Raw genomic sequence first — 12,017 nt, forward strand, 5'->3', positions numbered from 1 at the left:
GCCTTTTTTCACACTGAACTATTTTAGTAAACTACCTGCCATCTCTTTTCCTAGGTGGCCACAGACAGCCAGGATCCTACTTTTGCATACAAGGGACATGACCAGTGTTCCCTCTAAGCTGAGTTAGCATGAGCTAGCTCATAGGTTTTTAGACTCCAGCTCACACATTTTTGTTTTAGGATGCAGTAGCTCACAACTTTAATACCAGCAGCTCACAAAGTAGAATTTTTGCTCACAAGACTCTGCAGCTTAGAGGGAACACTGGACATGACATGTCTTTGTAGTGAAGCATGTGCTTTACATGCAGAAGGAAGGTCCCATCCTTGCTGTCTCAGCTGAAGGATGTCAAGTTTCAGGAGTTGGGGAAGGCCCTTCTCTGCCAGAGACTCTGGAGAGCCACCGCCAGACAGAGTAGACCAGGGGTCCCCAACTGTTTCAGCTTGTGGGCACCTCTGGAATTCTGACACAGCAGAGTGGGCATAGCCACAAATGTGGCAGAGTCTCAGCACGAGGTAAGGTAATCCGTGGGAATCTGACTACCAATCTTTGCAGAGATTTTTCTCTTGCAGAGCTGTCAGAATTACCCAGTCAGTTGCTTAACCAAGAAGGGTTTTTTTTTAATTAAGAAAAAATAATGAAGTAATGCACACATACACAGAAAAAGATACACACAAGATGCAGAAATACAGGGGTAAAAAGGGATTTTAGGAGGGAGGTTTTGGGATGATATCTACCTGTTCGGGAAGAGGGCAAGACGTCCAGCATCTCGTAGTTTGGATGTGGGAAAAGATGCACAAAGACTAAGCTGTCCAGGGTAACATTGCATGCTACTCTTATAGGGGGAAAACGTGTCCTAAGGCACAGTATGCTGGGGTTGAACAGGGAGTTGATGGGTTTCCCAGACATAAAACAATGGGTGAGGTGGCACTTTGATGGGACATCCTAGTATCTGATGGCTAAATTGATGGCAGCTATCAAAATCGGCTATTGTTTTGGTCACTGGAATAATAGTTGAGACTATAGGTGATAAGACATACATAGACACAGACAGAAAAGAGTTGCCTTAAAGACATTAATTTGGGCAGGAAGCCCTGAAGGGATTACAGAAAGGTGTGTAGGTTCACGCCTTGAGAGACAAAAGACAGGTTTTCTAGTAGGAGGTTTCAAATAAAGCACATTTACATACTAAAACCTGTTGGAATGTCAGACAGTGCAATACTTACTAAGGGGTGGGATAGTGCAATACTTACTTAAGGGTGGGTGGCACTGCGTTCAGGAAGTCAACATCCATCCCTGGACCAAGGGAGCTCAGATTATGCTCTACACGGGCAAGGGCCTTCTCTGTGGCAGCCCCTAATTTATGGAACGCACTTCCAGAGGCCACGAGAGCCCTGCGGGATCTCTCCCAATTCCGCAGGGGCTGCAAAACTGACCTTTTCTGGCAGGCCTACAGTAACTAATGCGTGAAGAGCTGCCCTAGTATGTTGCTGAGTACTATCATCCATCTATAAAACACCTAAAAGACCACTACAGAGAATTAAGAACCATAATGCAGCTGAACCGCCTATGTAAGAAATTTGCTTTCTCTCTGCAGTGGGCAAGGCCTGTGTTTTGGGCTGTCTCACATCTGCATACCTTTTACACACAGAGAGGTGCTCTAGGAGTTTTATAAGGAGAAATATCTCTTGGCATGTAGTGCTACCCTTGTTCACACCAATGCTCCCTCTAAGTTGTGGAGTCTTGTGAGGAAAAATTCTACGTCATGAGCTATTGGCATTAAAAGTTGTGAGCTACTGCATAAATTAAGTTTGCTCTGAGGCCATTTTTCCTGAGCGAAGACAAAAAGATGCGAGCTGGAGGCTAAAAAGCTGTGAGCTAGCTCACACTAGCTCAGCTTAGAGGGAACATTGGTTCATATATAGGCCTATCTGGGTCATTGCCCAAAATGGCTGCCACAGCTTACCTTCAGTCATCCAAAGTGAAGATCCTTGTTCTGTGGTAACAGCTACCGCCAAAGCAACTTTTTTTAAAAAAAAAATCTGCACAGCCAATCAAATCTCCAGTGGCCAATCAGAAGGGCAGAAGTCCTACCCAGACCCAACCAATTTCTAAAAACACGTGGGTAGGCCCAGGAAAGGTGTTGAAGGGTGCAATGGTTCCCATGGCACCATGTTGGGGATTCCTAGACTAGACAATACTGAATCAGATAGATCAATGGTTAAGACTTGTGCTAAGACAAGGCTCATATATATGCAATTTGTGCAAGAGGTCTATTCCAAAATTCGTTCTTATGAATTGTTCAGTGTTCGACTGATGGAATTAAGTATGTAACTTTTTTAAAAATGCCTAGCTTTTAAATTATCGTGTTCCTGATGGGCGCATTTACCATTCCCCTACCCCCTTCTCACCTTCCTCTTTTTGGGGAACTTGCTTGGCATTTCTGCGCTCCTCCTGTCCACCTCCGGCTTCTTCATACCATGGCTCTCTTTGATCTCGAGTTGTTTGGGGCAACTCCCCTTCCGGCCGGGCTGCGGGATATGGGAGAGGAGGGCAAGCTCGATTTTAACCACAAGAGCCTGAGGTACTGGGCAATCCCTTAAGGGAGACAACAACTTCTTATCCCTGATTGGCAAGACAAATTTGTCCCTATGAAGGTCCTCTCTCGCTACAGTGACCGGCTTTGCGCCACTGGTTCTGCTGACGGCAGGAACCCGTGGGGTTTGAGCTACAGGACTGGGGGGCAACTGTTCCAGGCTGCTGCTGACCACACTGTCTTTTGCAGCATCGCGGTCCGGAAATGATTTAACAGTGGCGTGGTGGGAGGTCTTGTGCTTTTTCTTCTCTAAAGGCTCTGGTGCTGTGGGTTTCGGCTCCTTCCTGTCGCCGGGCTTGGGCCTTGCTTTCGTTTTCACTTTGGGCTTGTCTTTGGAAGACTGGTCTTTAACCCCATACGGACCAAGTGGCTCACTTTCCACTTTCAAGCCTCCCTTCTGTTCCTCCAGCACCAAGGCTTTGCTGGACTTCCTGGGCTGCTTACTGCCCACGGTCTGTCTGCCTGAGTGCACTGGAGACTTCTGGTGGCTCTGCTTGGTAGGGAGATGTCCCTCTGTGGCAGATCGGGGTGTTTTGCCAGAGGCTTTGGAGTGACTCTCCGTCGGCTGGGGACATTCGCTTTTGTTGCTGTCGCCGCTGCTACTGCTGCTGCTGCTGCTGAATGACTTGCCTTGCTCTTTACTCTCCTGGAGACTGCACCTACTGCGGTCATCCTCAAGGAAATTCTCAGTGGGAGATGAAGGATGAGGCACCTTTATTATCCAGTTGTTCAGCTGCCATCTACTGGATGTCGGAGGACTGGGCTACAGAAAGGGAATGGAGAGATTTAAAAGGTATTCCTCGTTCACGTGGGGAAGACTGCAACATTTCATGATGTGTTAATTCAGGGGTGTCAAACTCATTTGTTATGAGGATCGGATCTGACATAAACGGGACCTTATCAGGCCGGGCCACATAAAATGTAATGCCAGGTAGCAGAGATATAAACTTTATAAAGGACCGAGGTAAACGCAGATTTTTTTAAAAGCTTAAAATAAAACATGCTTAAAACACTAGCACTCATCAGTCTTAAAGGTGCTTTCTTTGTATCTCTCCTGTGTGATCCAGGGAACTGGGCAAAGGAAGCTTTGGCTCTTTCCTTCCTTCTCCAGAAGACGAGGAGGGAGAGGAGCCTCAATCAATAGAAGGAAGAGAGGCTTGGCTCAGTAGCTCTGCTGTGCGATTGAGAGAGCCTGGCAAAGCAAATTACTCCTCCCCCCTTCTTCTCCAAGGGAGGAGCCTCAGCCAAGGGATAAAATAGAGGCTTTGCTTTGTAGCTCCTGTGTGACTGAGCAGGCCTGGCAAAGCAAGCTGTAATGCAGAAGAAAACAAGAGAAAGGGAGACAGAAGCAGAGGGCAGCCAGTTGCTTGGGGCCTGATAGGAGCCCTCTGGGGGTCTGATTCGGCCCCTGAGCAGCATATTTGACACCCCTGTGCTATTTTTTAATATCTCCATGGAACATTTTTCATGATTAAAAAAACTATGTCTCTCACCTGCAAACCAAAGTGGTACAGTCCCCTCTATCAACGCTTTCTCCCATACATGCAGATGTGCTTATTCTTTATCAATGTCCCACTTCTCTCCCTGATCAGGATCTAAAGTGGCCTTTCACATAATTCGCCTCACTGTCCTCTCAACAATCACTGTCTGAGTTAAGGTTAGGCTGAGCAATTTTAATGGGCTCGGGGTCACTTCATGTGCTTCCACGGCAGAGCACAGATTCAAACATGGGCATCCCAGACCCTCGTCCAACACTCTATGCCATGACAGACTAGGCCTTGGAATGAACAGCTGAGATGCATGAGTAACAGGAAGATTTGGGGAAAGTCTCCCTTGGGGTTCACACTGGGAAGAAGGGGTTGAATACTTCTTTGCCTGTGCCTCATGAGGAAGAGACAGCTTTGAAGTATGAGGAGGACCCTTGGGATCAAGTTTAATATAGAGCCGGGCTGAATTCCTAAACCCACAAACTGTGTGACCTGTCTTACAGCTAGACCCATTTAGATGCCAGAAGGAGTACGTCTTACAGATCAAATGTAGGATCCTACATCACAAGATGAGCTTTAAAAAAACAGGGTCACCCAGTGGCCTATTTTTCTCAGAGATGATAATTCTGCTACAGAGATTTGTACTTCAGCCCGTCGTGACAGAACATTCTTCCATGCCTGCAGAATACTAGCATGCTAGAGGCCAGGTGGGAATCCTCAATCAAGATTTGCTAGTTTTCTGTATATATGGATTTTTTTTAACTGTATGTATACTGAGGAACAAGAGCCCTGTGGCGCAGAGTGGTAAAGCTGCAGTACTGCAGTCGGAGCCCTCTGCTCATGACCTGAGTTCGATCCCAGTGGAAGCTGGTTCAGGTAGCCGGCTCCAGGTTGACTCAGCCTTCCATCCTTCCGAGGTCAGTAAAATAAGTACCCAGCTAGCTGGGGGGGGGGGGGGGAGTGTAGATGACTGGGGAAAGCAATGGCAAACCACCCCATAAAAAGTCTGCCGTGAAAACGTTGTGAAAGCAACGTCACCCCAGAGTCGGAAACAACTGGTGCTTGCACAGGAGACTATCTTTACCTTTATACTGAGGAACATTTAATCATGTCATTTTCACTTGCAGACTTAATAGCCATTGAGAGTAAGGGCTAAACATGGATCCATCATAAAACATCTAACCCCAAGTGATACTTTTTCATTGGATTAGGATCTGGGTTGAAATCCCCCTTCTGATGAGGCTCACCGGGAAACCCTGGTTCAATTATTTTCTTTCACCTTCACCTTCCACACAAAGTTGTTGTGACAGTAAAATGGAGGAATAGAGAACCATATATACTGCCCTGATCTCCCTGAATTAGACAGACAGATAGATATCTCTCACTCTTAAAGTACCACAGTGCTAGTTCAAGATGGTGGAAGACAGGGCTTTTTTTTGTAGCAGGAAATCCTTTGCATATTAGGCCACACTCTTCTTACAGGGTCTACTGTAAGCTCTTGGGAGGATTGGCTACATAAGGGGTGTGTGGTCTAATATGCAAAGGAGTTCCTGCTAAAAAAAAAAGCACTGGTGGAAGAGTAATAATCTATTAAAAAGAAGCCATTTGTATTATCTCAGAGTTCCATTATCCCAGAGAACCATATATACTGCCCTGATCACCCTGAATTAGACAGACAGCACTCTCTCACTCTTAAAGTACCACAGTGCTAGTTCAAGATGGTGGAAGAGTAATAATCCATTAAAAGAAGCCATTAGTATTAGCCCAGAGTCCCCTTCAACATGGTGCTAAACTCGACGTTATACTGATGTTAAAAACACACACACAACTTTAAAAAAAAAATAATTCTGAGGCAATTTCAAAACATGTCTGTTTTTAATTATGGAACTGTAGAGTTTTTTCCTACTTCCCAAGTAGGTCACCGAGGCCTGCAAAATTCAACCACCCAAGCCAAGCAAAACCACAGGGAGTCCAGCCACGTCCCAGAAAAAAAAGGAGGTGGGAAGAAGAATCCTTCTTCTAAGTCTCAGTGTTCCAGGCAGAGCCCTGTTGAAATTCTACAGCTTTGGACAAAATCTGATTTCAAAGGGCTCCATTATCCAATAAGCAAATAATTAGTTAAAAGCACAGCAAGGTGGACTAGAACTTCAAAAGAGCTTTTATGTGTAGAGAGGTCCCCAATCAAAACAGGTAGCTCCATGTTTAATCTCTGTTCAGATGTTGTCTAAAGAAGGAGGCCTACAGTCAGAAAAGGAAGGTAAAAAGCTGTGCAATCCATATGGCTTGGTGCATACAATGGCTGCCATGTGGCCACAGGAGAGCTGGTTTGGTGCAGTGGTTAAGTGTGCGGACTCTTATCTGGGAGAACCGGGTTTGATTCCCCACTCCTCCACTTGCATCTACTAGCATGGCCTTGGGTCAGCCATAGCTCTGGCAGAGGTTGTCCTTGAAAGGGCAGCTGCTGCGAGAGCCCTCTCCAGCCCCACCCACCTCACAGGGTGACTGTTGTGGGGGAGGAAGGTAAAGGAGATTGTGAGCCGTTCTGAGACTCTTCGGAGTGGAGGGCGGGATATAAATCCAATATCTTCTTCTTCTTCTAGGGCCTGGCTCTTCAGGGATATTCTCTTCCAAATGCTTACCTTGTTATTTTAAAAAAACTTAAATAAGAGCCAATTGGATCAATTTCACTTAGAGAATTGTAAGTGACAACTTGCAGGGAGACTTGCATCTGAAGAAGAGAGCTGTGTTTCTCAAAAGCTTACAATACAATAAAATGTGTTAGTCTTAAAGGTGCTACTGGACTCTTTACTAACTTGCAGGCAGCAGTTCCACCTAATGGTAGAAAAAGCTTTCTAAGCAATGGGTGACTAACACTTGGGGACTTCCACTAAGTCCCTGAAAGAGCATTACACTCTACTGCTCAAAACTTACTGGTGATCCCTGGCCCTAAAGAGGTCTGGCTGTCCTCGACAAGGACTAGGACTTTTTCAGAAATGGCCCTGATCTGGTGGAACTCTCTGCCAGAGAAAGGCAGGGTTCTGTGAGATCTTTTACAGTTCCACAGGGCCTGTAAGGCAGAGATGTTCTGCCAGACTTTCTGTTAAGGGCAGCGATGGTTGCCGGGCTGAACCTCCCCCGCCCCAGGGGTCCCCTACTGCAGCGTCCGAAAATCTGGACTGGAAAAATCTTAATAGACTGCCATTAGGATTTATAATCGTTATGCTACTCCTTTTTACTGGTTTTAAAAATGTATTTATAAACTATGTTGTACATCACCCAGAGCCTGGCATTGGTCAGGATGAGGCGATTCATAAAGCTGAATGAATGAATGAATGAATGAATGAAAATTATTTAAAAGATTGCTCCTATTCAAGTCTACTCAATGGGCTTCCCTTCTAGGAATGTATCCTCGGGACTGCACTAATAGATTTAAATAACTCTGAACACAGTGGATGACTTCAACTGAAGTTTCTTCATGATTAGTATTAATTTACAATATCTCTCCTCTCAAGTGTTTAGATGTGGGGCACGATGGACTGGTTTTCTGTGTGTGGCTTTCATACTGACTCAGTTCAAAAATCGCACAAAACTAGACCTTGCAACTAACCATGGTTAGTGGAATCACCTGAATGCACGCAGCTATGTCAACCATGGTTAAAGCAAGATCTAGAGCCATGGTCTGAAGCTGGTTTTAAACAATAGTGTTAGTCTTATCTGTGGTTTCATGTGATATACCAGGGGTGACCAACGGTAGCTCTCCAGATGTTTTTTGCCTACAACTCCCATCAGCCCCAGCCAGCATGGCCAATTGCTGGGGCTGATAGGAGTTGTAGGCAAAAAAACATCTGGAGAGCTACCGTTGGCCACCCCTGTAATATACAAACACCAACCTCCTGGTTCAGTGCCTGGGACTGCATTCCAGGTCTGAATACTGAGTTTCTATTGGGGGGTGGGGAATGGGAGAAAGAGGGATGGTGATGCAACCACCATTTGTGGATGAAACCCAGGACAGGAATGATGGTCTATAAACCAAACCATGGTTTCCCAAACTGGCCATAGTTAAAAAAATCATGGTTTTGCATTATATCTGAACAAATCCATGTAATGCTGGCTCTGCCGTGCACAGCAAAAGCACTATAGAGAGCAAATAGCTGAGGCGCCAATACAGAGTGGGGACATGGGATCAGCACATAAGAGCCAATATGGTAGAGGAACAGAAGTCAGCCTTCTCTGCAAGACAGGAGTCCCTGGCCTTTTTAAGGCTGCAGGCACCTCTGGAATTCTGACATCGCATGGTGGGCCTAGTTACAAAATGGATGCTGCAGGAGGTGGAGCCAGGCACAAAATGGCTGTGGCAGCTTACACTCTGTCAAACAATGAAGATCCCCATGCTGTGACGGCAGCTGCTGTCAAAGGAACTTTTTCCAGAGTCTGCACAGTCAATCAAACCTCCAATGGCCAAGCAGAAGCCTTGCTGGGCAAAAGTCACACCTGCCCCTCCCCAATTCCTTAAAACACTTGGTAGGCGCAAGAAAATGTGTTGGCGTGCACCATTTGGGGGGCCCCTGTAGTAAAAACAACAATCTAATCAGCCAAAAACCCAAGAAGGAGTTCATATTGGCTATTCCCGTTGTAGTGATCACACATTTCAGAACATGAACACGTTTACCTCAGGCGTGGAGGCTCTTGTGGGGGGATCATTGGCTTCACTGTCGCTGGAACTGCTCTCGGAGTCTGAGGAACTGTCTGAGTCGCTCGTGCTCTCAGACTCTGGGCTGCTGGAATGTGCCAATGCCACACTCTCGGGCTGCGATTGTGGGGCGCTGCAAGCCAACACCATGAGATAAAATTAGAAAACTGGGAAGGATCATCTTTCTTCATGCCCACCCCCTCCCTTCACCTCAACCAGCAGTGACACAGCATCACTGGTGCAAGGAAGGAATGTCAGAACCATAACTCAAAATGTTATGCCACGGTTTGCTGGAGAGGAAGACCAATCTTTTTTTTTTTTAAGTTGTTGTGCCCCTCCAACAAAATTAGACGATTAAAAATAAACATTATACCATATACCAGCTTTCAGCTGAACATTTAAAAAAAATTAAGATGTATTTCCTCCTGTGATGCACCAACAGAACACTTGGAAAGTTTAAAAGTATTGTGTAACCCCCAACAGTTATCAGGAACACTCAAACCATCAATATATAAAAACAGAACTGCAGTTCAGTAGATGGTTCGATGCCTCTTTGATTTTTAAGAGACTGAACCATCTGTTTTGGAAATGCATGGAATATGTTGAGATGTTGACTATTTTCAGCCATGAAGAGATTTTACAGAATCTTTTCTTTCTTTTTAAGGAATGAAAATTCAAACATGCAAAATAGACAAGATTTCAGAAGAGTTCTGAAAAATCTGTTTCCCTAAGATAAACTACAGCAAGGCAGAGAGGATTAAAATATAAACCCTCCAAGTAATCAAGGCACTTAATGGGAACGATCCTAAGCAAGTCCACTCAGAAGTACGCCCATTTTAGTCAATAAGGCTTACTCCCAAGAAAAAGCTCTCCAGATTTCAGGCATAGTCCCTGAGGGGAAGACCAGTTTAGGTTTAAAACACGTAAATGGTGGGCGTCTTAAAATAAACATTTTCATTTGCACCATCCTGTTTTCATCGTTTCCCCTCACAAAATCATTGCAACACTCCAGCGAATATGCAAGCCACATTAAAAGCAGAGACTCAGAGTTTCCCTCACAGCAGAGCTTCCTTTGAGAAATAATTTGTCTGAGCCTTCCTAATTGCTAACGACGCAATTAGCTGCCTCCTACAGAACTAGGCCTTTGGTCCATCCAGGTCAGCACTGCCTATTCAGACTGGCAGCAGTTCCAGGGTCTCAGGTGGAGATCTTTAACATGACTTATTATCTGAGCCTTTTGACTAGACTCACCTGGAACCGAACCTCGCTTCTTAAATTTAATTAAGTCCCTCTTGCTGGTGTAGCACTTGCCTTTAGGAGAATGGTTTTGGAATGATTCTCAGTGCTGTCAAAAATGCAGACCTCACCCCACCCCCCAATACCAGTCACCCATGCAGCCTTCTCCTAGGATAATTCTATCTATAAGATACCAGCAGAAATCTATTATCCTACTCCGGGATCTCTTCCTGAGTAACCCATAATGGCAAGCAGGGTGAAGCAGCCTTTTGGCTTACTAGGAAAATTCCTGATGAGCTGCTGGTGGAAAAGAACAAGCAAAATTGAATGCCAGTATTGCTGGCTGGGTTGAGGAGGGGCTCCTTGGCTCTTTCCAAGTTCCCCCCTTCGACACCTCCTACACCACTGGTGGCCCATCTTTTACTGCTGACCCAGTTCAAGTTGATGGCCCCTACTAGGGGGCAAAACTACACCTTGCTGGTGTTAAAGAGAGTCAGGTTCAGGTTCCCCATTTGCCTTCCCCACAGTCACACAGCAGCTGTAAGAAATTTAAGTGTACAGCTGAATTGGGCCCTTGAGTGCTTTAAAATTTCCCTTCCCTGAAGCTGCTGTGGTTTCAACCCAACTCGCTAAAATTCATATGTAAGTTGGGTCCCTTGATTGCCATGTCCCTAGACCAGGGGCAGCCAAACTGTGGCTCAGGAGCCACATGTGGCTCTTTCGCACATATTGTGTAGCTCTAGAAGTCCCCACTGCCCATCGGCTGGCTTGAAGAAGGCATTTCTCTTTTTAAATCACTTCTCCAAGCCAAGCCAGCCAGTGGTTTGGATTATGCACTAAAGTTAAAGTTGCTTTCTTTCCACCTGTCTCTTCCCTCCATCTTCCTTCCTTCCTGCTTTGTGGCTGAACATCTGATGTTCATGTCTTGCGGCTCTCAAACATCTGACATTTATTCTATGTGGCTCTTACATTAAGCAAGTTTGGCCACCCCTGCCCTAGACCGTATTAACAGTCGCATCCATCCTTGTGTGGAATAAGCCTCTACAGGAACTACTGCACACACCTGAATGGAGGGACTGCTGCCACGTACCATCTTTGAGCCAGAATTCTTGACTCCAGATATACTCCCTCTGCACTTTCAAGGAGCCATGCCCCCTCTCCTCATAAACACAGCAACTGCATTTGCCGTGTAAAATGTGGAACGGCCTTAATATGAAGACGGAGTGAAGAGAATTCAATTAACATTCTGGTCAGAGGTCATTTCCACAACTCCAACAGCATGCATGTGGTCAGCACAGGGGAAACAGCCCTTTTGTACAACCAGTCGTCAGAGAAGTGGAACATTTCTGCAGATTTCTTTCCTGCTCTCACATCCATGGCGTGAAACCCATTACCTGCTTTCAGCTCCATTTGCTTACACTTCCGTGCAAACACATTTCTGCTTACACTTCCGTGCAAACTCCTTCATATATATAGTCCCTCCTCCATAATTTAAAATGCATTTTGAAAACAAAATTAAATAGGAAGGAGAAGGGATGTTGTACAAGACTCATTATGCTCTTTTCCCAGAAAGACAGAACTCATATTTTGATCTTTTGGATTCTGAGGAGGAGCAGTGTTCTCTCTAAGCTGAGTTAGTGTGAGCTAGCTCACAGTTTTTTAGCCTCCAGCTCACACATTTTTGTCTTAGCTCAGGCAGGACGGCCCCAGAGCACACTAATTTATGCAGTAGCTCACAACCTTAATGCCAGTAGCTCACAAAGTAGAATTTTTGCTCACAAGACTCCACAGCTTAGAGGGAGCATTGAGTGGGAGGGGCCACAGTTCAGTGGAAAAGTCTGTGCATGGCATGCAGAAGGCTCCAAGTTCAATCCCCAGCCTCTCCACTTAAAAGGATCAAGCAGGAGGTGACAGGAAAGACCTCTGCCAGAGACCCTGGAGAGCTGCTGCCAGTCTGAGTGGACGATACTGACCTTGATGGACCAATGGTCTGATTCAGCATGACAGCTTC

At 45.6% G+C, this 12,017-nt stretch overlaps 1 protein-coding gene across 3 annotated transcripts in view; it reads right to left on the bottom strand.

Moving 5' to 3' along the window:
* Nucleotides 1–12,017, bottom strand: part of AFF1 (ALF transcription elongation factor 1) — a 209,882-nt gene that overhangs the window by 24,932 nt on the left and 172,933 nt on the right. For all 3 annotated transcript variants that reach the window (XM_060247085.1, XM_060247087.1, XM_060247086.1), the window contains 2 exons: nucleotides 8,750–8,903; nucleotides 2,409–3,356 (listed from right to left, as the gene is read on the bottom strand). In XM_060247085.1, the coding sequence (XP_060103068.1) occupies nucleotides 2,409–3,356; nucleotides 8,750–8,903 (1,102 nt within the window). The remainder of the gene's footprint in view (nucleotides 1–2,408; nucleotides 3,357–8,749; nucleotides 8,904–12,017) is intronic.

The sequence above is a fragment of the Heteronotia binoei genome, chromosome 9 (genome assembly GCF_032191835.1).
Source record: "Heteronotia binoei isolate CCM8104 ecotype False Entrance Well chromosome 9, APGP_CSIRO_Hbin_v1, whole genome shotgun sequence".
NCBI classification, from domain to species: Eukaryota; Metazoa; Chordata; class Lepidosauria; order Squamata; family Gekkonidae; genus Heteronotia; species Heteronotia binoei.